Source organism: Durio zibethinus, chromosome 2, assembly GCF_047325235.1.
Source record: "Durio zibethinus cultivar Kanyao isolate XHJ-2024 chromosome 2, ASM4732523v1, whole genome shotgun sequence".
Taxonomy (NCBI): Eukaryota; Viridiplantae; Streptophyta; class Magnoliopsida; order Malvales; family Malvaceae; genus Durio; species Durio zibethinus.
The window spans coordinates 5,844,199-5,869,550 of NC_143163.1; the positions used below are offsets into that span (position 1 = coordinate 5,844,199).

The 25,352-nt window shown below is 30.7% G+C and overlaps 1 protein-coding gene and 1 long non-coding RNA gene across 12 annotated transcripts; one reads left to right on the forward strand and one right to left on the reverse strand.

Annotated features, from left to right (window-relative positions):
• The first annotated feature begins 345 nt into the window (after positions 1-345).
• Positions 346-16,132, forward strand: LOC111309062 (uncharacterized). Of its 11 annotated transcripts, none has more exons than XR_016330002.1 (5): positions 346-6,242; positions 6,379-6,425; positions 9,461-9,726; positions 10,368-10,539; positions 10,782-13,607. It is a non-coding gene; the product is annotated as an uncharacterized LOC111309062 (long non-coding RNA). The 11 variants fall into 11 exon arrangements; XR_002692333.2 differs by having other exon boundaries at positions 347-5,641; XR_016330007.1 differs by having other exon boundaries at positions 350-6,425; positions 10,782-12,217; positions 12,304-16,132.
• Positions 7,034-25,298, reverse strand: LOC111309061 (MADS-box transcription factor 23-like). Its single transcript, XM_022907885.2, has 4 exons — positions 25,080-25,298; positions 14,093-14,168; positions 8,917-8,978; positions 7,034-7,139 (listed from the first exon to the last, which is right to left on the reverse strand). The coding sequence occupies exons 1-4, from the start codon at positions 25,259-25,261 to the stop codon at positions 7,034-7,036; spliced, it is 426 nt and encodes a 141-aa protein (XP_022763620.2). The 5' UTR covers positions 25,262-25,298.
• Positions 25,299-25,352: the final 54 nt, after the last annotated feature.

Genomic DNA, 25,352 nt, shown 5'->3' on the forward strand with positions numbered 1-25,352 from the left:
TTTACAATAATAAAAATAAGATATTGTAAATTAAATTTATTTTATCATTAAATTTAAATTTTAAAATGTATAATTAATTTGGAATATATATCAATTTTTTAAATTATTTACATATTCAAAATATAAACTATCCATATCAAATTTTTTTTAAAATTTTAATTTTTATAAAATGTACATTAAAAAAATAAATAAAACTAATATAGAAGGACAATGTGAGTCAACGCGGTCTGAGATTTCAAATAAACTTGAGCGATTAAAGAGCGACAGCTGTCCAACTGCAGAATGTTGACCTAATTCTGTTTTCAGAGAATCTAAAAGAACGTTTCCTCGTGATTAGTATGTTGGTGCAGATATTTTCTTCTCTCACTTCATTGTGACGATTTTGATAATAGAGGACAGAACGTTTCATTTTTTGGTTTAAAAAAAGAAACAGATCTATCTCCACTTCCTTTTACCCTTTTTACTGTGTTCTTTCTTCTCTGCATCTTCACTTTGAATTTCATTTTTTTGTACAGTGTCATTCTGCAATTGCTTTCTTTGAGCACTTTCATTGCGATCGCTGCATATTAATGGTTGTGTTAAGGGCTTTTTCTTTGTTTTGATTCCCATTCCCTTTAGTATTTTTTATTTTTTGCCTTTCCTTTCTCTGTTTTTGTTTTTATTTTATTCCGTTTCTTGATATGCTGTTTTCTAATGCTTTTAAGAATATGTTAAGTCCGTGTATTCAAAAGCTTCTTCGAGAAAGTGCTTAATTCTATACTTTTATTTCGTTTGCTTTTGAAATATACAAGTTCACGTATGATTTGATTTTCTATGTTGTTTGATTCTTTTTAACTTCTTTGGATAATGTTATGAGTTTGATGTGTTTTTTTTGTACTTTATTTGTTGAGTTTACTCGCGGCCTTTTGTTTCGATTTTTTTAATGTTATTTTTTTTCTTTAATCCGTATTTTGGAAAGTTTATTAATTGCTATTACTAGCTTCATTATACTATTCATTTTTACTTCACTGAAATTGCATGCGATAAACTAAAAATCTTCAACAAAATGTTTTTGTTTTGTTGATTTTGATCTTGGTGGTTGTGGCCGGTGGTTGATGGTTCTATGTGTAGGGATTATTAGAGATGCTACCCATAACTGAGAATTGAGAAGTGGGATTGATTATCTTTTCAAGTTCGAGTGCTGTTATTGTATGGTTAAATTGTCAAGGGATAGTATTGCTTTAATGAAAATGAGTTGGAATTTCTGTAGAATACTTTTGGATAATGAAAAAGAGAAAAGGGAGTAAGGAAATTGATTATGTTTTCAAATGAAGAAAACAAGTAAGAAATCAAATTGCTGTCTATAAGACATGCTATCTGGATTCGTCTTATTAGACCATAATGTCTGATTTACTTTTGGATAAGCTTAATGGAGGTAAAATATAAATTGCTGCACTATGAATTGTCTATTTGTGGTACAAGGTTATTTAATGCATTCAGGTTGTACTTTGTTTGTCATATTGGATTAGAAACTAATTTTAATTGAGTTTCTATAATGCTGTCATTTGCGTTTCCTATCTTTGTAATAATTAATTGAAGTTCTAACCTATATTAATGTGTAAAATATTGCTTAAAAATCTTTTTCCTTGAATTATTCTGAATAGGTGTACCATCCTTAAAGTTATAAAAGAAGTGTTTTATCATTATCATTGCTCATTAAATTCGATTTCCAAAAAAAATTTATGCGATTCATTTTTTTTTTTTTTTTTTTTGGGATAAGAAATAGTTGTTGCCTCTTCGGTGAGCTATGGTTTTATTATCATAATGATATTTCATCCGGGGGATTGGGGAGGGGGTTTAATAGATTTGTATTGATTGATTTTTTTTTTTGGGGTGTATTTACATATAAGGGAATCGCTAAAATAGTTTGATCAATTGACCTCTAAGTTATGCTACCAGTAGTAATTTGTTAAAATTTTATTGTTGTTGTGATATTTGAATTCAGTAACTGGTCATTAATCTTTTCTCCTCTGATAATCCTTTTGGGTTCTTAGGTGAAGTATTCAAGCCGTAAGAGTAGCACTAAATAAATTCCTTAACCTTGATGGAAGTACGAGTCCAGTTTGTAAAATTTTCTGTTCTTTATTGGCATGTCTGTTGGCAACTCTGTCTACATTGTTTGCATTCAGGATGCAAGTGTCAAATATGGTAATTGTCCACCACAAATACATTCAATCTTCTTAATTTTTCCCTTATACTTGGAGGATCACCCTTGATACCCATGTAATCTTTGAATTGTCCAGTACAGGTGTGCTAGGAAAGTAAAAGAGTTGGAGCAACATTATATGGATTGTTCAAGGGCTGATATTTTATAATTTTAAAGGTTTTGTAGTGAACAGAATGGGTTTTTTTTTTTTTTTTTCCCTGAAGTTTAAGGATATTTAATGGATAGTTTATGGCTTTAATTTTCATTAGATCATGCTCTGTATTTCTATTTCAAAAGTAACTTAATTGTCAGCTAAAACTGAACTCCTAGAATTGTCACTCCAATGCGTACCCTTTGTCTAATCCTTATCAGTTGAAGGAAGCATGATCGAACTCTATTAGAATCTTGATTTTTTAAAAAATCTTTGGCATCATATTAGCTTCTGATAGATTAGAATCTGTCTCAAATAAGATATAATTAAAAATGGCTTGCATAAACTCATTATGCAAATTAGTACAACATGATGTATTTGAAAATTTTAAGTGCTTGGTTGTCTGATTTTATTGAAAATTCTAGCTATGCCATGTCTTTGGTCTGAAAATTGATTTATATTAAGAAGCAGCTTCAAAAAAATTCAATAGAAGGATAACAAAGATAGTGGTTAAAACTTAGGTACTTCAAGGGTAGGTAAACAGACAAAAAAGTGCACCCCATGCTGAAAATTTTGGAAACTCTTCATATGTACCTTACAAGGGCCTTGAAAAGATTATTTATAGTTAGTATTTAGTAACTTTAGGGTCCTGATCTCTGTGATTACTTGTACATTCCTTATACAGATTTCCAAGCAAATTAAACTCACATGCTTATCACTTGAATTTTGAGAATATGAAGGTTTTTAAATAGAAAGTTGAAAATGTTTAGCAGTATACTTTTTACTTTATTGTTTGTGTGTACTAGTCCAATTGGACCAAGGAAATCCAGTAGTTTTGGGCCGCTATCTGGCTAAAGGGGCTGTTGTAATGGTGGTGGCATTGCAAGTAATTTAGGTTTGCCTCAAGTCAAGCTTTACTTGTTCTTTTGTTGTTGGTGGAGATCGAGACTTGGAATCTTTGGTTGTAGCATTAGTTATTTTTATATGATACAGATATTTAGAGCTTTTTTTGAGTTGATAGGTGGAGCTAGAAGCTGACTTAGAGGTATAGAGTTATATAGGGCAAACCTGTTGGGGAAGTCCAAAGCTAAACCTTGTAAAAAACCATGCGAATTAAGAAGATTATGTGCTTGGAAAATTTGGGTGTATGATAGATTTAGTTTAGTTATTTTCATTGGATATTCATTAAATTAGAGTTAAATATCTTACGACTCTTATTGTTGAGAAATAAATACGTGAAGTCTTTGTACATTTACCTTACTATAGTTGCCAAATGTTTACATCATTCTAGGGTTTACTTTTCATATTTCGTAGCACTGCTGATTACTCTAGGAGTTGTTCTGTAATTTTTGTTTTTCATATTTATTTTCAAATAGGCTTTGATGGCTTCTATGTGGCATTTGATTTAACTGCACAATTAGAGAGGAGAGGAGAATGTGATCTTATAGGAGCTTGAAATCCAATTGTTTGGTCCTGGCATACCAGTTTAAAAATTTGGTTCAATGGTTCTTCATTTATAGCATTGAAACATATATCGACCTTTCAGTTTGGATTATGGGAACTACCTTTCTTCTAATTGAAGGCAAGCACATACTTGAGTGGTGCTAAAATTTTGATAGATTTGGTCATTTATTAAACTTATAGGTTTGTGGTCTTTTGTTGTGGTAGCATATAGCCTGTTTGATTAAATAGATATAAGTCATTTAACGTCTTGTGCTTAGAATCCTTAATTCTTAAAATTATGTTTTACCTTGTGCCTCTGGCTTTCATCTTAGGATCAAGTAGCATAAATAATTGGTTGCTCTTTATCAATAGCTTACCTTCTTCTGTCTCTAATTATTTTTTAAAAATTATTTCAAATAACAGAAATGTAGTTTTCGTAAGGGTTTATCTACATTCAAACTGAGTTGTTTTTTTATTAATCTGCAATATAATGCTTTGTGCTCAATTACTGTCTCAATGGTTTGTTGTATGACTTATAAGCGTAAGGACTACATGGTTTCTGTGGTATAATAGAGAAAATTAGTTCTTGTTAATAGTTATCAGAAGGCTTCTCTTCCATTATTAGTTACTTAAGTCCTTAAAATATCATTGGACAAACTAGTTAGCTAAGACATGCTCACATCACCTCAATGGCTCTAAACCTCAATTGGGATCTTGTCATATCATACAAGCTGGAATATCTTCACTTATCTGGGTGTTCATGTACTTCTGCTTGATTATGTTATTCCATCTTGGAGTTGGAAAATTACCTAGAATCATAACTTTAAATCCCTTTTCATTACTTGTCTTAAGATATTGGCGAATTTGGGGAGCACTTTGCCTGCAGTCAGCAGATGACAACTTGTTGAATGGATGAACCTGTAAAGCACAATAATTCTCCATATTATAATTCAAGGAAAAACAGCATATATGTTTTCTTGAAGCTACTGCCTTAACTTTTCTGGAAGAAAAATTTTCTCCTGTAACTGATACACATACTGACAGATCTTCTCCTCATGCGTTTAATGCATCATGTTTAATTTTCTCATCTTGGAATGTGAGCCCAAATATCATGATTATCATGTTTATCACTGCAATAAATCCATGTGCTTTTTTAGTCAGATGCAATGTGCAGCCTAAGATTGTAAAAAATAGATTTTTTACCTTATAGTTCTGAAGGGGGTACTTACCTGACATCCTGCCTGCCAACATGCCACTTCTGGCATTTATGACTACATTTCTGTTTAACTAACATGAATCGGATTCAGGAGAAGAGTGCTGATACTATAAAAACATTGAAAGTTTCAAGGGTTCAAGACTTCTGCACTGAGCACGAGAACTGTTCTTTACCTGCCTGCTGGAAATTAATTATGCTAATTATGTGTATGGAGTGGGTTTCAAATTTCTTGTAGCTCCTTTTCCTGTGAGGATATTATAGTGCGAGAATATGGCTACCTTTATTGTTATAACTCTTTTCCCAGCCTCCCATGATCCGAATAGTTTTTCTCCTTTTGCTCAATTCTACGAAGCAGTTCTAATTATATTCTGTTTTCATATCTACGTTTGATGTATGCATGAATGCCTGCAGTTGACTACGACCTTTTCACATACTATGTAATTATATCACCTATTATCATCACATTTATCAGTATGAATTATTTGATTTCAAGTAGTTGTTGATTTTCTCCAATATAGTCAATACAATTACTGACGAAGATGAAACTTAGTCGTATAACCTTTGTATTTGACCTTGAGGATTGATAAAAGGTAAAATTACTGAGCAGTAAGGAGTACGCTGCTGAAATGGCGACTATACCGGCAAGGTAGTGTGCTAAGAAAGTTTTGGCCTGTCTAGATCAGTTACTAAAGCATGTTTTTTGTAATGTAAATCCCGCAAATCATTTCTTATTTTCAAACGAAGTTGCTTGTTATCCTGTTAGTGCTCTATTAATTATGTATATTCAGTTATCAGTTCATTTGATTCCCCCCCTCCCACTCCCTTTTTTTCTGTTTTAAGTTTTTTCTTTCATCAAGGTCAAGGATGCGAAGCTATAAGCAAAAAGAAAACCAATCTAAGAATTTTTTTATTGGATAAAACACGTAGTAAAATTGCAATTTGCAGTCAGTAAATCAATTTTGTTGAACACAATAAGTTCACAAGGCAGCAGAGTAACACCAGACACAAACAGTGCATTCTAATAATTGTGTAAATTACACAGGATAACTTGTTTCTCTGTTCATTTTACTGCAATTCTAAAGTTTATTTCATATGAAATCCTTTTCTTTATGCTGAACATACTCTATCTAATAGCTGGAATACGAAAGCTCACTGGTAGAAGCTTTAGTTTTTAATCGTGGACAAGTTGTTGATAGGTTGCTGATGATGTCCATTGACGGTTGTCTGGCCAGCTTGCTAATGCAGTTGTAATCTGTTGCAAATTTAAGAATTTATTTTTAGATTGATATTGAAGTAATTTGCTTTCTTAGTTTGTTTTATTTACTGTAGTTTTTAAAACAGTATTGAGTGGAAGAATTACCCAAACTTTGTTGATTTTGCCAGTGCATCATTCTTAGGAGGTTGGGGCTGGCTTAATTGGAGATGAACAGGTGCGTGCAAATCATATCTGATGTTGAAAGTATAATTTGGGTGCGAGCTTCTGCTAGCTCCATTTGCTTCCCTTGTTCCATAAACCTGAGACGCAAAAATTGTGCTGTAGATTATCAGGAGGAAAAATTTTCATTTGCTTAAATTTCAAGATTATTTTAGGGGTCTTATGGCCTAGTGGTTTTAGTTTGTCATTTTCATTCTATTACCTTATGAGAACCAAGGAAAAGAGAGGAAGTATGAGTCATAGGTGAATATGAAATATTCTTAGTACTTATCTATTTATCTAGGCCAATACCTTCTTTTGAAGTTCAGTATTTTCTTGGCGGAGGAGGTCTACCTTGTTATACAGTTCTAGATTCTCCTGATGAATGAGGTGTCCCTGCCATTGAATAAAGGAAAATTACACAACCAGAAAATATCTACAGATGTAAATCTGAAAAAATAAAATTGCAGCAAAACTTTCAAAGAAACCTTGCTGTTTAGCTCTTTGATTTCGTCTGTTCGAATTTGGTCCTACAAGAAAAAAATAACAGAGGAGCAGTTGCATTAAATATTATCATCTGATCTTGAATGCTATAGGTAAAAATTTCATCCAATTCTGAAGCTGTCATACTTTTTTCATACGGACACTTTTCAAACTCATTTCAAGTTGGTTTTCCAGGTTCTGTAGATCTTTGACACTTAAACCAGATAGTTCTTCTCCCATCAATTTCCTGAAACACATCACAATCGAATGTTACATAAGCTATTGTTTATCTTATGTTCTGGATGATCCCAGTATGTCATGTTTTAAAGGTTCTTATAAGCCATCAATAGTGTCCTATTAAGAATTCTGTTAATAACAGTGTTTTAAGTGATCTTACCTTTTTTAATATCATGTTATGCATGTCATACAATAGATACTTAACATTTTATGAAACCCCGATAGCAAGCATTGCTGTTGATTTTGTGTTTTATGCTATCTAGCCTTGAAAATTCCTTGTTTTAGTGGTTTGTTTATAAAATTATACATGAGATCTGTATTAAAGGATGGATCAGATCCAGTGACAATTGACAAAGATGGGAGCTAGTTTTGGTCTTTTGGGATTGGCCTAAAATCTAATTCCAAAATCAATTGATTTTAGTTTTCCTTTAAGTCCATCATGTAAGTTGGTGCTTTTTCTTACGTTGAAATAAGAGAATTCTTATCCATGTTCACCCTAAAGTTTGAGGCTAGTTGTGTTAGAAACAAGTAGAGAAGATGCTTGAGGTTTACATATAACCAGTACAATCATGAAGAAAATGATATGTGGCAAAACATGGTGACTTTAATATATTTGTTTGGGACAATATTTTTTTTAGTTTTTGGAATTGCTTGTTGAAAAGCTCAATTTGCTAGTTGAAAACATAATTCATAAAACATTTTGTTATATGCAATGGGCAGTGGGACATAATCAGAGTTTGGAACCCTTTGATTACTACATTCAAAAGACCTAATGTTTACTAAGCTTACTGAGGATATGTAAATATAAATAAAATAAGATTTTATAATTAATTTGTTTATTGATAGGGGACTGTTCAAAGCTTTGAAAAACTACAAAACAACAAAAAATGAGATATTTATAAGCTAGAAAGTTGTCTTCTACCTCACTTGTTTTTTGCATCCAAAAAAAGTTCAACATAACAAAAGTAAAGGATGAACCGGTACAAAACTAAAGGAATAATCAATACAAAAATGAACATAGACAAGAAAATTTGTGAAAAAGAATGCCAAAGAAACAGTGGGGTTGGACCGCCATTTTCTTCCTTCAAAGCTCACACATATTCAAGCGAGCAATTGTTTTCTTTGTATTTTGATAGTTGGTGATTATGATAGAGTATTTATTTAGTATTTGAAAATTTTTATACTATAAAATTATTTGGTGTATGCAGAGAAATAACCAAAGAGTTTTTTGAAAATAAAGAACATTGTCAATTCTGAAGGGAGATTATTGAGTGAAAGATTGTTTGGTTATATATATATATATATATATATATATATATGTAGAAGTTTTTTGGTATTGATAATTAAAGAATTTTATTATGCTTCCAAGCTATGAAAAACCTAGAGAACATTTGTAATATATTATATTTAAAAAAAGAAACATAGCAATTTTTGTTGTACTTGAGTTAGTTTGTATTTAACCATTTGTATATTTAATATTATATATTCATTTGTCCCGATTGAACTTAAATCTTGGGTCCATCCCTGACATTCATTGTACTTGTATATTTTAAGAAAGGTAAGCAGAGTTACACATTGAAACTTAGTTCTAAAAACAATGTAGCTGATGCATTTATTACTATCAAAAAATTTTGAAGTTGGGGCATGATTTGTGCACTTCTCAGCAAATTTACAAAGATAAAAGTATTGTATAGTCTACAAAAGCAGCTAACTTCTTGCATTAAATCTATACGTTCAGAGATTGTTAAAGAGTGTTTTAGTGATGAATTAGTGGAGGTTTTTAGTACCTGTGGTATTCTTGCAAGTGTTGTAGTTGTTGCCTCAAGCTTGCTGCCTCCCTTTGCCAAAACTATCAAGTACAAAATCAATTATTAAATAAGAAAGACATATTCTTGAATGTGATGTATTATATGTAAATTAGTATCATAAGAGATGTAAATATTGAAGTACATGATGAAAAACTTGGGAGATTAGTCTCCATTCAATGACAATACAATGTCAACTACTTGTGAGTTACTTGGACTTGACTTAGTTACTCTGACTCAAACTCATTTTGTTGTTGAGCTCACATAAAAAATAAGCAAGTAGAGTGAATGCAAGTGGTTTAATACTTAGACTGAAGCTATTTGCAAGCCTAATTTAGCATTTGAATTTTCACATATTTTATTAAAAGGCTTGGTCTCAAGCGTGAGCTAGATTCTCCTTTGATGATAATAAAGCTGAATTAAGTTGAGTGTTGACTAAATTTGATGCAGAATGTGTATGCTTTTAAAACTTCTTGAACAGGCAAGGTTTTAAACTGTTATCTGTCTCTAACATCATGCTTGATAGGAAGGAAGACAGACAAAAGGGAGAAAATTGAGGAATGGAAAGAGGGAAGAAAAGGAAGGAAACTCAGTTTTTTTTCCTTCCCTTTGTTTGGTAGAGGAGATACTAAATGAAGAGAAGCAAAGTTAACGGTAAACTTGTGAATGTAATTATGATCTTAGTTGAATGAGTGGTTTCCTTTCACTTGTGCAAGGATTGGGTTTTGAGAGAATGGAAAGGTGCAAATTCACTCATTTTCCACTCTATATTTCCTTGTGAAGGAAAATAAGGTCTCTTCCATCTTTTCATTCCAACTCTTTTCTTCCTCTTTTTCTGCTTCCAAACAGTTTTTTTTTTTTTTTTTTGACTTTGGGTTAGATTTTATTTGTCTTTGTTGTGCCAACATTCTAAATTTTAGAAATTTCTACATAACTATCATTGAAAAAATGAAGAATTGGCTATGTATCTATATTGTCCTAACGTTGTCTCTTATATCTCATGTTACTCTTGTTTGTGTCTTGTTTTTTCTTGGAATTTATGCTATGTTTGGTAGGAAGGATGAAAAATTTTTTAATCTAATGGTTGAGATTTATAAAACATGTACTATTTTGTAGCTCAACTATTAGATTAATGCTTTTTCCATCCATTCCTCTTTCTATTCTTCCGACCAAACAAACAGCAAAGATTTATGATCTCCTCTTAATACTTGGTTCCTTAAGACCATGATTAGATGGAGGTAATATTTCTGTTGATGTAGTGACTGCAAATCAAAATCTGTAAACATGAAGTTCTTTCTAAAAAGTTTGAGTGTGTTTTTTAATGATAGCTACTATAAGTTTGTTATTGGGATAAGGTATATATTTTGCTAACGGCTGAAGTGTGGTGGTTTATTTGCTGAAAACTTGCTTTCAAATGATTTGGTGGTCTATAGGTCATCACCTTAAGATTGTGCTTGTTAGAGGGTAAAGGACTTACACTCATCACTCGAGCCATAGGTGTATTTATGCAATGTCCTGGTGAGGTTGGGATTAGGCTATGGCTGCAACCTCATGAGGGAGTGCTCATGTCCATGCAGCAAGCCCCTAAAGAAAGGCACATTGTTGGTAAGTTTTTGCATTCAAGTCTTTCATGACATTGATTCCTTGGTAGGTAGGGCTCCTATGCCACACCCAAGGAGATTTGTAATTACTGGTAATTTCCTTTTCCATTTATCTATTTATGAAAAAGAGGTTATATAGGTTGTTAGCATGTGCCGGCTAGTAGATTGGCTATTGAAAAATAATATACTATTTTTGAAGGAAAAATAATTTATTTTAATTTCATAATGTTTTTGTTTGGGGGACAGGGAAGGGTCGAAGGGGACTTGGATTTGCGAAGAGTGCAAAAAGGTTATGTGTAGCTTATTGAAGTCATCTTATGCTCTTTGGAGGAATTTATTTATGAGAGTGTAACAAGTTATTTGTCCTCCACCATTGAAGTCACTCTGCCCCCTCCTAGTTTTTATGCTTATAGTGTGGTCAAACTTGGTGCTTTCTAAGGAGGAGAACAATGTTCCTTTCATAATCTTTTTGAGTATAGAGGTATGATCAGCTGATATGTTCATTGCGATTTATTACTGTGTATTTTGTGCTATATTGGCATTTTGTGACATTTGCATATTGATGCCTCTTATCTCTTTGTTTGCTATTTGGTCCTCACTAACAATAACTTTAATTCACCACTCACAAGCAAATGGGCTAGAAATCAATCCTAGATATTGGTTTAGACTGATTTTCCCAATCACCACCCAAGTGGGCTGGTGAATTACCCTTTTTTTGTTTGGCCACATTGAGAGCACCTGCACTTCAGCTATAAGAAATTTATTAAGACTTTGTTGTTGACTGTACCATCTATTGAATATCCTTGTTTGAATTTACTGCAACAATGCCCGTGTTAGCTTGTTAACTGTTTTAAAGTAAGATATTTGAAAGAATAATGATATTTGGATGCTAAGTGTGTTATCTTCCAATGGCTAAATCTTGGAGGGCTGACAAAATTCATGATACAAGAATGCAAATTGATAGCAAGGTATATCCCATGAAAAATGATACTAAGCTATTTCAAAAATACAACTGCCGAAGTGCTATGGGCATGCATATGCGATTGAGCGGATAGATTTGTTGATCAGAAAAATGAGTGTCATGCTTTGAAGTTGTTTATGCCTTCATGAATTCGACTTTAGACTAAAAAAGAGATACTTGATCCCATAATGCAAAGCAAGGAAACTTAGTGATTGCCTTGTGGAGCAGTGTCCTGACCTACTTGAGGTAACAAATAGTGGATTTGCTGAATGTATGATAGGATTGTTGCTTTAGATTTAGAGCAGAGGGTGGCAGCTTAGTTAGGAAAGACAGTAGTTGGCTAGAAGTAGTGATGGAGTCTACTGAACATAAACCTGCAGATGCAGTGGAAAAACACTTGTAAGTGACTTTGGGTACACCAAAGGGAGGTTATGATTTTTGAATTGTAATGTCACTTCTGAGAGTATTTAACCATCCAAGGATCTGATTGGGGCAAAGGAAAATCAATCTGCAATGTAAACCGTGAGTATGCTTTTCTTTAAGATCCTTTACTAAAGCTTTTCTTGAAGATCCTTTACTAACACCATCAATGATAGTTTGATAAAAATGCTCAATATCTGGCGACCCTTCCAAATATTTTGTGGCATCCAGTTGGTGGTTGTGGTAATTTTTGCCTTTCGACTTTAAATATTGGTGTGCAACAACAGCATGGGAGATTCAAGTATGAATCTCTGCCATTAGCATAATTATTACTGACATTTCACCTGGTAGTTGTTACTAATCTCTTCTACTAATGGAAAAATTCAGGTTTCTTGTCTTGCTATTTAGTAGTAAATCATGAATGATGCAGCAGGAATTCATTTTTGTGGTCCACTTGAGGTGCCACCAATATACTATCATGGAGACTCCGAGAGGGGTTGCAGGGTTTAGTCTTGTAAAGCCTTTGTGTGATGGTTTCTTTTACCCTTTGACTGAGAAGGAACACCATGATGGTTTTGCTGAAAGGGAGATACTCGTACGCTTGGATGGTTTTCATTTTTCAATATGTTGAAGTTTTCCTCACACTACATTTCTTGGTTAAGATGTGCTAGAAACTCCTTGCTGAAGCTGATATATGAGACGTAGCTGAAGTTTAAGACATTTTTGTGGCATCATTTCTTCTCAATCTCATATGGTTTGCAGGTAATAGACTTTTTCCTTAGCACAATGACTGGCTTGGATTTGCACACTATTCATTCATAGATCTATGGGTGCCCATGCTGGAAACAATGCTTTACACTCCATGAGGAGAAAGAGGAGCCCCTCGTGCCAGTTATGTAATACATCTTACTGTAAAACTTGGTAAGCATGAGCTTAACTCAGTTAAGTACCCTTATCAATCCCTTTGGTTCATCTAAGAGATCTGGTCTGTTTTGATATGTTTACCTATACTGTTTAAACCAACTTCCAGCATCGAGGATGTAAATCTTGCTTTACAGTTTTTCAAAATAGAGCTGTAGTGATATTCCAAAGCCTTCTAATAGGAAGTTTTTGGTAGATTTACGTTAGCTCTCGGCCATGCCTTGTTGCAAGCATATTGTTATGCACTAGGGGATGGGATATTTTTCTTATGCTGTGTGGAGCAGCAGTATATTTTCATGGTATGTTTTTGGAAAGTGGGAAGCTGATGACCGGCAGAGATCTTATATAGTCCTTAAATGACTATATCTACGGGAAGTTGGAAATATGACGAATTTTCCGATTGTCTGGCAGCACAACATGCCATCGGTATGTCTTTTTCTTCCCTTCAGTGCTCCACTTGACAATAAATGAAGTATCAGCCAGGTTCTTTATTTTCTGCTTCTCTTTCTTTTCTTTGATGGTCCTAATTTCGGAAGAAAGTTGGTCATAGCTTCACATGAGCATGGTTTCTGTTTTGTTGCTTGGTGGTTCATCCAATTTGTTGTGCCTCTTTTTGTAGTTTTCCATTTACTTGGTACTAGTGAGAAGCATGCCTTTGAAGCAGGAAGTCATATTGTTATTAGGTATTCTGAAATCGTTCGGAAAAAGAAAAAAACAATGTAGATGATCGTCACCATAAAACCACATATCGCCAACAAGATTAAAAACTTCATCGTTGTGTTCACTGATGTTTATTGAACCTTTAACCAAGACAGTGAGTTGCTACATGTCCAGTTACCTTGAGTTGTTATGCGCAAAAGTATAATGAAAAACACAGTCATGTCAAAGGTTTAATTATTTCTAGGCAAAAGTGGACATTTTAAAATATTAGCCAAACCCAGAAGTTAAGTCTTTTTTATGATGTTCATTTCCTTCACTAACTGCAAACTATGGTTTTTTTTTTTTTCCTTCCAAAACTTGATCACTTGCTAAAGAGAAAGTAGGGAAAGTGCCAATTAAAGCAATTTAAAATTTCAAACTATAAGCATATTACTACTTTCAATGTAATGGCAAGGCTAAGAGAAAGCAACCGGAGTTTCGTAAAAAAAACAGAATGTGTGTGCATGGTTTAGATAATGAAATGAATACGAGGATTTGTAAGCAATTATGAGACGGTAATTTGTGGAATAAATGGAAGTAAGTGAAGGAAAATTACCTTGACTTCAGAAGCGGGATTCATTAGTTGATGATGTTCTTTTTGGTTGTTGTAGCGATCGATGACAGATTTCATGCTGATAAAAGTGAGTCAACATCAGTATTGTAAAAGGCGGATGCCACTTCGTAGTTCCTGTCGGTACACTTGATGGATTTGGGCACTACCTTACTTTTGCACAGTGATTGTGTTTCTAAGCATTACTAATTTATTATTATTGTAGTGGCTAATTTTAAGAAAATATGAACGTATCTTCCAAATTACCTAACCAATGAAAGAATAAGGATTTAAAGATCAACAACTTACTTTATGGTATGAGATGATGATGATGATGAAATTAATTAAGAGTAATTAGTAGATGAAGGAAAATAAAAAAAAATGCACGTAATAATTAGTTTATTATTAACAGCTTGTAACTAATGTTATCATGGTAAGCAACTGTCTGTCTTATGATAAACTAGTCTAGTGTAGCTACAAATAAAATTCTGGCAAGAAATGACTAAATAATTAACCTTTTTGCTAAGTACATTAATGGTTGAATCTATCATAGGTTATAGATCAATTATTCAAACAAACCTTCAGTACATCTTTCTGCCATCATTAACACTTCGAATTAAAGAGTAGCAATTAATGTTATTAATATTAATCTCAAGTGAAAGCGAAATTTGGTGAGAAATTACATCTTCCATCTTCATCTGAATCAACTCACACCTTCTTAGATTTTTGAATAATTAGATTCACACTTTGTATGTAATGCAAGTTACTTATTTTTCAAATATGAGGATTTGAAAAATCATTTCATATACTTTGTTCATTAGAACGAGAGAGAAGGAAATGCATTAATCATTTACCTGTTCAAAGATTGCATATTTTATCATTTTTCTTTTGTACAAAAGAGATTACTCTAAAAGATGTTATTGGGTTTTATACTTGTCGAGAGTTTAGTATGAGGTGTGTGTAATTATTTTTTGATTTTGTTATTTTTTTAGAATTCTTACAAGATATTAGGATTATATATATTGCTCAAAGTTAGGAATTTTTGCCCCCATAAACTCATCTACTTAATTAATAAACTCATCTACGTTATATTGCTTATAAACCAATAAAAAATGGAGCCTCAATATTAAGTTAGTTGGTATCCACCAATTTAAGATCCATGTATAGTGATCTAAAGGAAAAACTATTAACAATATAGGATGTTTTTAGTGCTTACTCATGTTCATGCATGCATAAGCACATTCGCAAAATACTTAAGTTTCATCATACAATTCTATTGTAGAAATCTGATTCTCTTACATTAGTGTAGATCCAATTCTTCTATATTAATGCAGTTTAATTTTTTAATTTATTTTCAAAATATTTCTCATTTACTTTTCTGAATTAGTCAAGTATTCTAATTATCAAGTTTTTAGGGATTTGTTTTTATTTTAAAATAGAATAATTTTTCTTTTTTTTAGTATTTATTATTTTTTATTTCATGTAAGTTGTTTCCTAATAAGGAACTTCACTGTTCTTATTTATTTAGATGTACTCTTTATTGTTGATTGAATAAGAAAAAAATAAGGACAATTGTTATTTAAGTTTTTTTATATGGTATCAGAGCTAAGATTTATTTTCATTGCCCTTTCTTAATTTGTTACGTGGAAGGTTTTTTTCATCTTCGCCTACACATGATAAGAGCTTGTTAAAGTGGATTTTTCACATCTAATAAATTTCTAATATCCTCCAGTCTTATATTTAAGTTGGACCCCTTCATTTACTATAATTTAGTTTTAAATTAGATGCTTAACATGATATCATTAGACTGTAACCACACGAGTTTCCATTATGACTAACAGGATTGAGAATTTTTCTTCTGCAGAGGTATGGCATGAAGAAAGTAATAAATAGGTGAAGCTTCAACAAATCCTTCAAAACAAGTTTGCAACCTCTGAAACTAGTTTACTAGCACGAAAAAGTAATTTCCTAAATGCATTAAGTGTTCAACGAGAAAATACACAACCTTGGATTATTGATTCAGGAGCATCAGATCACGTGATTGAATATGCATTCTTATTCAACACATAAGTTTTGCTATGATAATTCTACTGTAAAAATTACTGATGGTTCTCTCTCAAAGATGGTAGGAACATGTTTTATTGTAGTTTCAAAAAACATAACACTCGACTCTGTCCTTCATGTCTTTAATTTAAGTTGTAACATATTTTTCATCAGTAAGCTTACAAAAGATAGATGTTGTGTCACTAAATTTTTTAGCTTATGAGAATTTTAGGAATTGGGCTCAAGGAGGATTATTGACAGTTCTAGGATGTCTGTAAGGCTTTATCTTTTTCAAGATGATACACTTGAGGGACCATAAAACTCTTGTACAGTCTTAACCTCTAGTATTGGTAAGGATGACCTTATCATGTTATGATATTATAGATTAGGGCATTCAAATATTTCATACCTATAAATGTTATTTCTTTCATTATTCAATAACATCTCTAAAGATTTTCAATGTGAAATTTGTTAACTTTTTAAGCACACTCAAAATATTTACCCTAGTTTTTTCTATAAATCATTTCGGCATTTCGGCATTTCTCAATGATTCACAATGACATTTGAGGATTGTCAAAAGTTAACAATATCACAAGTTTTAGGTGGTATATTACATTCATCGATGATTATACTCGATTCACTTGGAAATTCCTTATGAAAAAAAAATCCAAAGTTAACCAAATCTTCCAAAACTTCAATAGCATGGTACAAATTTAATTTCAAGCCAAAATTCAAGTTCTAAAAACTAACAACGAAAATGAATACTTCAACTTTATTCTTGATCCTTACCTCAACAATCATGGTATTATCCATCAAAGCTTTTGCGTTGATACTCCACAATAAAATGGGATTGTTGAATGTAAAAATAAACATTTGATAAAAGTGACAAAATCTCTCTTGTTGATTTTCAATGTGCCTAAATATTTTTGGGAAAAAGCTATCCTCACTGTAACCTATTTGGTTAACCGAATACCTTCTCGAGTTCTTGGCTTTAAAATAACTTAGCAAACTCTTTTCGTTTTTTACCCACAAACTTGGTTGATCTCTTTCATTCTTATCAAACTCTTTGGCTACATTGCCTTTGTTTATGTTAGTCAATAAAATCATAGCAAGTTTGATCCCAAACCTTTAAAATGTGTATTCTTTGGTTATTCCCAAAATCAAAAAAGTTATAGATGTTACTCATCCATCACATAAAGATTTTATAACTCTATGGATATCACCTTTTTTGAGAATCTTTCATACTACAGTAAGAATGATATTCAATGAGAGAATACTACTCAATAATATCAATTCTTAGTTGTTGACTTACTAATTTTTCAACCAACCCCTTCAAAACTAAATTCTCAACTAGATTTCCAACCAACCATTTCAAAATTAGAATATCAACTAGCCCATTTAAAATTAGATTCTCAACCTGCCTAACCTATTAGTCATTTAGATTCAGAAATCCAACCTATTCAGACAACTTTTAACTCTACAAACCTAAAGGTTATGCAAAAAAAAAAAAAAATGAATAGTCTATTCAAGGAAGTAAAATCACAGGAAAAAATAGACAACTGTACATAATCTAGCACTAAAAATCAACCTGATTCGAGTTTTCAAGTACCTAAAACCAATACAGATAATGTCTTTATTGAATATGAAATTGAAACTTATGAGCCAATTGGTGACCTAAACATTTCTATTGTATTAATAAAAGGTGTAAGATCATGCACCTGGTACTTTATCTGCAAGTGTATCTCACATGACAAGTTAAATATAAACTTTCGAGCCTTTACTACTAATCTTGACAATGTGTAAATTTCAAAAAAAATTCAAGAAACCCTTAATGAATTAAATTAAAAGATAACAGTTTTTGAAGAAATCAAAGCACTAAAGAAAAATGAAACATGAAAAATTTTAGATTATTGCATTAATAAAAGGTGTAAGATCATGCACCTGGTACTTTATCTGTAAGTACATCTCACATGACAAGTTAAGTACAAACTTTTAAGCCTTTACTACTAATCTTGACAATGTGTAAATTTCAAAAAAAATTCAAGAAACCCTTAATGAATTAAATTGAAATATAGCAATTCTTGAAGAAATCAAGACACTAAAGAAAAATGAAACATGAAAAATTTTAGATTTGCCCCAAAAAAATTGGTTGGATGTAAGTGAAGCTTCACAATAAATCACAATATAGATGAAAGTATAAATATATTTAAAGCTAGACTTGTTGCAAAAGGGTTGACTTAATCCTATGGGATAGAATATGAGGAGACATTTGCTTTAACAGTTAAACGTAATTCAATTAAAATTCTATTGTCATTAGTAGCTAACTTAGATTAGCCTTTTCACCAACTTGATATAAAGAATGCATTCTTAAATGACGACTTAGAGTAAGATGTCTACATAAAAATTTTCTCTAGTTTCAAAAGGCAAGACATCATAGGCAAAGTGTACAAACTCTGAAAATCTTTGTATGGACTTAAACAGTCTCCTTAGGCTTGATTTGAACAATTGATCAGGGCAATGAATAATATGGATTCCTTCAATGTTAATTTGACCATACTATGTTTGTTAATTGCACTAATGAAGGAAAAATAGTTATTCTTATTGTTTATATGGATGATATCATTGAAGATCACAATAAAAGAATAGATGTTTGAAGCAACTTTTTACAAAAAAATTTGAAATGAAAGACTTCGGTTTCTTAAATATTTCCTTGAAATGAAAATGGCTTGGTCTAATAATAGAATATCAATATCTCAACATAAGTATATACTTGATCTACTCAAAAAAATTGACATGACTGGAAGCAAACTTGTCGATACATCCATGGACTCAACTAATAAAATTAGAAGTAAAAATGAAAGCTTTCTTACTAATAAAGGGCGATACCAAAGACTAGTTGAGAAGCTTATTTACTTTTTTTACACATGACCTAATATCGGGTTTGCAATAGAAATGGTGAGTAGATACATGAATAATCTAACCAAAAAACATCTTAAGATTGTTCATCGCATCCTAGAATACTTAAAGAAGAGTCTTGACGAAAGTTTATATTTTAAGAAGTTAATGGATAGAGCAGTCGAGGTGACATAGATGCTGACTACGTTGGATCAGTAATAGATAGAAAGTTCATTATTGGATATTGCACTTATGTTTGAGAAAATTTAGTCATTTTGAAAAGCAAAAAATAAGCTGTTGTATTTAAGAGCAGTGCTAAAAATGAGTTTAGAGCAATGTCCCATGGTATTTGTAAAAGAATTTGACTGGTGAGGTTACTTAAAGAATTAAAAGTTTAAACTGTGACATCTATGACACTGTTTTATGACAATAAGGCTACTATAAGTATTACCAAAAATCTTGTTTATCATGATAAAATCAAGCACATAGAGTTGGACCGACATTTCATAAAGGAAAAGATAAAAAATTGGTAGATCAAACTAGCATATATCCTTACAAGTTCACAAATTATAGGTATTTTGACTAAAGCTCTTCCTAAAAGCATTTTTTACGGTTTGAAATTTAAAATGAATATGATTAACATTTATAACCTAGCTTGAGAGGGAGTGTAAAAATCTAATTCTCTTACATTAGTGCAAATTTGATTCTCCTATATTAATGCAGCTTAATTTCCTAATTTATTTTAGGAATATTTTTCATTTACTCTTTTAATTTAGTCAACTATTCTAATTATCAAGTTTTTAAGGATTTGTTTTTATTCTAGAATAGAATAATTTTTCTTCCTTTTATTATTTATTATTTATTGTTTCATGTAAGTTATTTTCTAATAAGGAACTCCATTATTCTTATTTATTTAGATGTACTCCTTCATTGTAGCTTGAATAAGAAAAAATATAGACAATTGTTCTTTAAGTTTTCTACATCCACCAAACATTCTTATTTTAAAAGATTGAATTCCAAACAATTGATTGATTTAGTGCAAATAGATTCTTTTGGTTACTTTCTATTGTTTACTTTTAAAAGTAAAAAGCACAAAATTCATTTGAACACAAAAGCAAATATGTTTTTGAAGGATTATATACCTTAAATTAGTTTCACTTTTATAGATTAGAATGCAAGAAAATATGTTTTGGATGGACTAATATATAATAAAAAGTTCACTTATCGATTACAACATTATACTTATTTCAAGTAATTGTATATCATCAGAAGAAAATTCATTTTTAGCAATAAAAGTGTATGAAATGGTTTATACAAATATTGCTAGATAGTACATCTTTTTTAGCATAAAAAGTATTATGTTGCAATTGGTCACTATAAAACATTTCCGAGCAATAATGTATACAAAATTGTTACAAATGCTTTTTTCATCACAACTATTTGTAGCATCGTTTAAATACTTCATTCAAGATTTAATGTTTGGATCAATTTTTAAATAAAGATATAATTTTTAATTTGGTCCAAATTAAGAAAAAATATTTCAAGTTTACTCAAATAAAATTTTTTTTACAATAGCGAATAACATACGTGATTTAATAGCGTTATATCTTGAAATATGCTACTGACATATCATTTTTGCACATATGGCATGGTAGCGTTAACTTTTTAACCTCACTTATGTAATTAAAAAATTAGGTGATAATATATCAAATACTAACTTTTATAAAATTTTGGGCAATTAAAAAAAAGGTAAAATACACCATTGGTCATTCAACCATAGTTATAATTTTAAAATGACTACTTAACTAGTAATTTTCTCAACTTAGTCACTTAAGTTTAAGTAAGTCTTTTTTTTTTTGTCATTTAAACTTTAGTCTTTAACAGCATTACCACATCAACTATCAAGCATCACGTGACATTGCCATGTCAGCTATCAATATGCCACGTGTCATGTCAAATGACGTAATAGTGCTATGTGGTGCATAATCGCTGACATGACAGTCACATTTGTACACAGTTAAAAACTAATTGTTGAGTGACGAAAAAACAAAACATTACTCAACTTTAAGTGATTAAATTGAAAAAAAAATTAATAGCTAAATGATCATATTAAACATACTAATATAGTTGGGTGACTAATTATATATCTTACTTTTAAAAAAATCTTAACCTAATTTGAAAAATTAATCTCAAATTTAAATGATACCATTTTGGCACTTTATATAAAAAAAAATTAATTCTTATTTTTCTTCCTTTCTACTCTTTCATACTTGAACCTCTCTCTAAACTTACTTTTTTCTTTCACTAAAATTTGAAAACACCAAAGAACAATCATATCTTGCTTGAAATCGATCCATCTCTACCTTTACCACCATCAGCTGCCATTAAAGTCAAAATTTCTCTAAAAGTCATAAAAAATTCCTCATTTCCTCATTCTTCTTTTTTTTTTTTATAATTAGGTTCTTCAAAAAATATTTAAATACTCATAAATCTAGCCCAAAAGCCTGTGACGACTCCACCTTAAGAGTTTCATCTCGCCACTTTAAATGCCTTTATCTTTTAATATGTTTCTTTCTTATCAAATTTGAAGTTTCAAAACTCTCTAAAATGAATTATATCTAAAAAATTAAGAAAGAGAAAATCACCATCTTTTAACTTTTTTTTTTGTGTGTTTTTCTTGGTTGATTTTGGTTTTTTCCTTTGGTTGTTAAATTATGGTTATTTTTTTATAACTTTTTTAACTTTTTTCTTTTTTTTTTTTTTAAGAAAAGACTTTTGCTTTTTGAGTTTTTGGATAAAGGAATTATTGTGTGGCGAAAAGAAAAAAAGTTTTGATTTTTTTAAAATATTTTTTCACTTGATAATTAATTTTTTTTTCATTTAACAAAAAATTTTATAAATTGTGACAAATTACATATATACACACATGTTGGCAAGCTTAAATGTCATCTATTACTATTATTTAACTTAATGGCATGTGTTATCATTCTCATCAACAAATCCTTATTTAAGTAAATAAAAAAATGCTAGATCTTTAATTGGATCAAATTAAAAATTATGTCCTTAATTGAGAATTAGTTCAAACATTAGACTTTGAATTGAGAATTTAAATTTTTTGTATATTGCAACAAACCCTTTTTGTAGCATAAAAAATCTTATGTTACAAAAGGTGTTGCATTTAATTTTTTATTACAAAATTATGAATAAAAATTATTGCAAAAACTTTTTTTAACACAACTATTTACAACATCTTACATTAAAACATAAAAATTTTGTTGCTAAAAGTCACATTTCTTATAGTATGTTTGATTTGGTATTACATTGTATCCATTTATTCGTTTTTAATGAGATATAATTTATGTTTTAGACTTTCTTTTTGTTTTATAACTTGAAAAAGGTAAAGACTAATTAGCAAAACAAAAAAAAAATCAAATACAACTTTAATTAAAGGTTTATTTACTATTAACCTAAATAAAAATGTTAGGTTGTCTCAAATTTTGGGGATTTGTTTTTTAAGCTAATAACTTAGGGATGGAGAAAATTTTTAGCATAATTAGTTATTTTCTTATAAAAAGGAAATATTAATATCTTTTATTATTTTTTTAAAAGAAAATCATGCCATTCAAAAGAAAATGCCTAAAAGAATGAACCTTCTAGCATTGGATTCATTGACAGGTTGTTCTACAAAATTTTCTTTTTTTTTGCTCAAATGAATGTTCTACACATTTTTAAATGCTCTCAATTCCATAACCTGCAAACTTTATGGAATTCAACTATATACATACATATATATATATATTTATCCTTTGAATACAATACATGAGTACCGTTCTTTTTAATTTTTCTCTCAACTACCAAGGCACAACCCTCCTAAAGAATGGATAAAAGCATACATTAGGCTCTCCAAGCTAATATGAAATAATGTAAGCTAAAATTACACATCATTACTTTAAAATTTTCTTTGTTTTCTCTCCAGGAAGAGTTGATAAATTCCCTGTGAAAATTTCCTTTAATCTTTTACATGAAGAAAGACAAATACATTCATCACAAGCTCAATATTAAGTTTCTCTTTTATGGAAATACAAGTATAATAGATCATTAACAAGACATAATAAGCAAAAGCAATACACTGATATATACTAAGCCCGTTGTGATAATGCTTCATAAACTTATTATGGTATATTGATATACATTATTGGTTTTTCTTTGATGGCTTCCATTCTTTGATGATTTCCATTCTTAGCAACATATTGCATGGTTATTTTGCCTTAAGTATTTTAGAGGTTTTGTTGCAACTTATGTATAAGTATTCTAAAGGTGTAATATTAGCTATTATGGTGTTTGTGATCTTTAGTTTCTCCTTTAATTAATTTGTTTTTAAATTTCAAGTAGAACTTTGTTCTATGTTTAATTTGCTGGTTTTTTGTTGTTTTTGCAATCTCTTGATTGCTTAATAAATATTTTTGGTTGCATTCAAGTGTTTGATTTCAGGGTTGGTGTATGATCAATCCCCTGCTTAAAGAGTAAAGCTCAAATCTTTCTTTTTCAAAATTAAGAAAATGTTTAATATACCATCAATATGCATAAATCTTCAAATTATTTTTTCATAAAAAAATGATTTAGGTTTACATATATATATATATATTATACTAGCTAGTGAAAGGTATATAGTAATAGAAAGTCTATAATCTATCCATCATGCATGGGACAATAAAAGCAAAAACAATATTGTAATATCAAGTGTATAAATAATGTATTAAAAAAGACATTAATGTAGCTTCTTTATAAGATTATAATCATATTAATTAGGGAAGAGAAAAGATGAACAAGAAAGATAAACTGAGGTCATCCAAATTAGGATTGTAATTGAATAGAAGAAAAATGAAGCCTTAGTTAGTTTAAAGATGATGTTTGGAAGCTTCCAAATGCACAGAATTCAACTACAATGATAAAACATTATTACTATATATAGTTCAATCCATGGATTTGTAAGTTTGCTTTTCAATCCATTGTTTAAAATTGTTGTATTTGGATTTTTTTTTGGTTGCTAAATCAGGTTTGATTTTATTAATAGAAAATGAAACTTGGTAAGAGGTAACCCTCTACCAATACAGCCCAAACTACCATAGTCCTTCCATAACAAAACTACAAAACCTAGAAATCATAGGCCACATGATTCATTCACCATAACATAAATATATTTGATCTGTCCACTACTACTTTCCCCAGCACATGTCCCATTCAATTCGCCTTATAACAAATGATAACCTTTTAAACTAGAAATATCTCTCTACTTAATACCTCAATTGTTGAACAAACATCCTTAAACCTTTATGGTCGATTGCTCTCACTTTGATACTAGCTCATACAAATTTTGAGTCAGACTCAATTACCAACACACCTTATGCCTCTATACTGTTTTCATAAAAATTTCTAAGGCCATTTTCATGGCCAACAATTTAGCTTCATTAAAGTCTTATATAACCCCACCAAACCAAAAAACATGGCTAACTCCTTGGCGTCTATTGAAATTGATACAACCACCTTTTGTTGATACCAGAAACCTATCCAATTTACTTCTTTTATTTCCAGGACCAATCCAAGTATAATTTATCCCATTTAGTTGGATAACAAGAAGTTCACTATCGTAATATTTAGATTTGTAAAAGATTATGACTAAAGGGGAAAGTTTGTGTTGTAATATTTAGAGCTATTACTCCTTTCTATTATAAGAAAATGAACTAATTATACTATACATAAATGTAATATCTTTAATGTTTTTAAGTTATTGTTATAATCTCAAACTTTCTAAACTTAATATTTGCATACATGTTAACAACAATGTAAGGAGAACTTCACCTTTTTACATGGCAAATTCTATTTAATGTTGACTTTAAATGAAGAGAAGAAAACCCAAACTTTTTCCTATAGTAATTAGTATTAATATTTTCATGTAAATCTAAATAGCCATCGATCGTTTCTCAGATAACAAAAAAGAGAGAGAGGGGGAGAGAGGGAGAGAAAGAATTAAGAAGATTAAGAAGATCTGACTGACCTAGTGCTGGCATAATCGTAAAGCTTGCCGGTGCTAGAAAAGATGATCAAACCGACCTCAACATCGCAAAGGATAGATAACTCCCTTGCTTTCTTCAACAACCCATTCCTTCTCTTAGAGAAAGTCACTTGCCTACTTGTTGAATTATCTATCCTTCTAATCAATATCTTTCCTCTTCCCATCTTTTCGTTTGGTTTGTTATAAACAATCTTAGCTAGGGTTATTCCCTTCGCTTCTCTTTTCCTAGATCGCCATAGTTATCATCCAACAAAT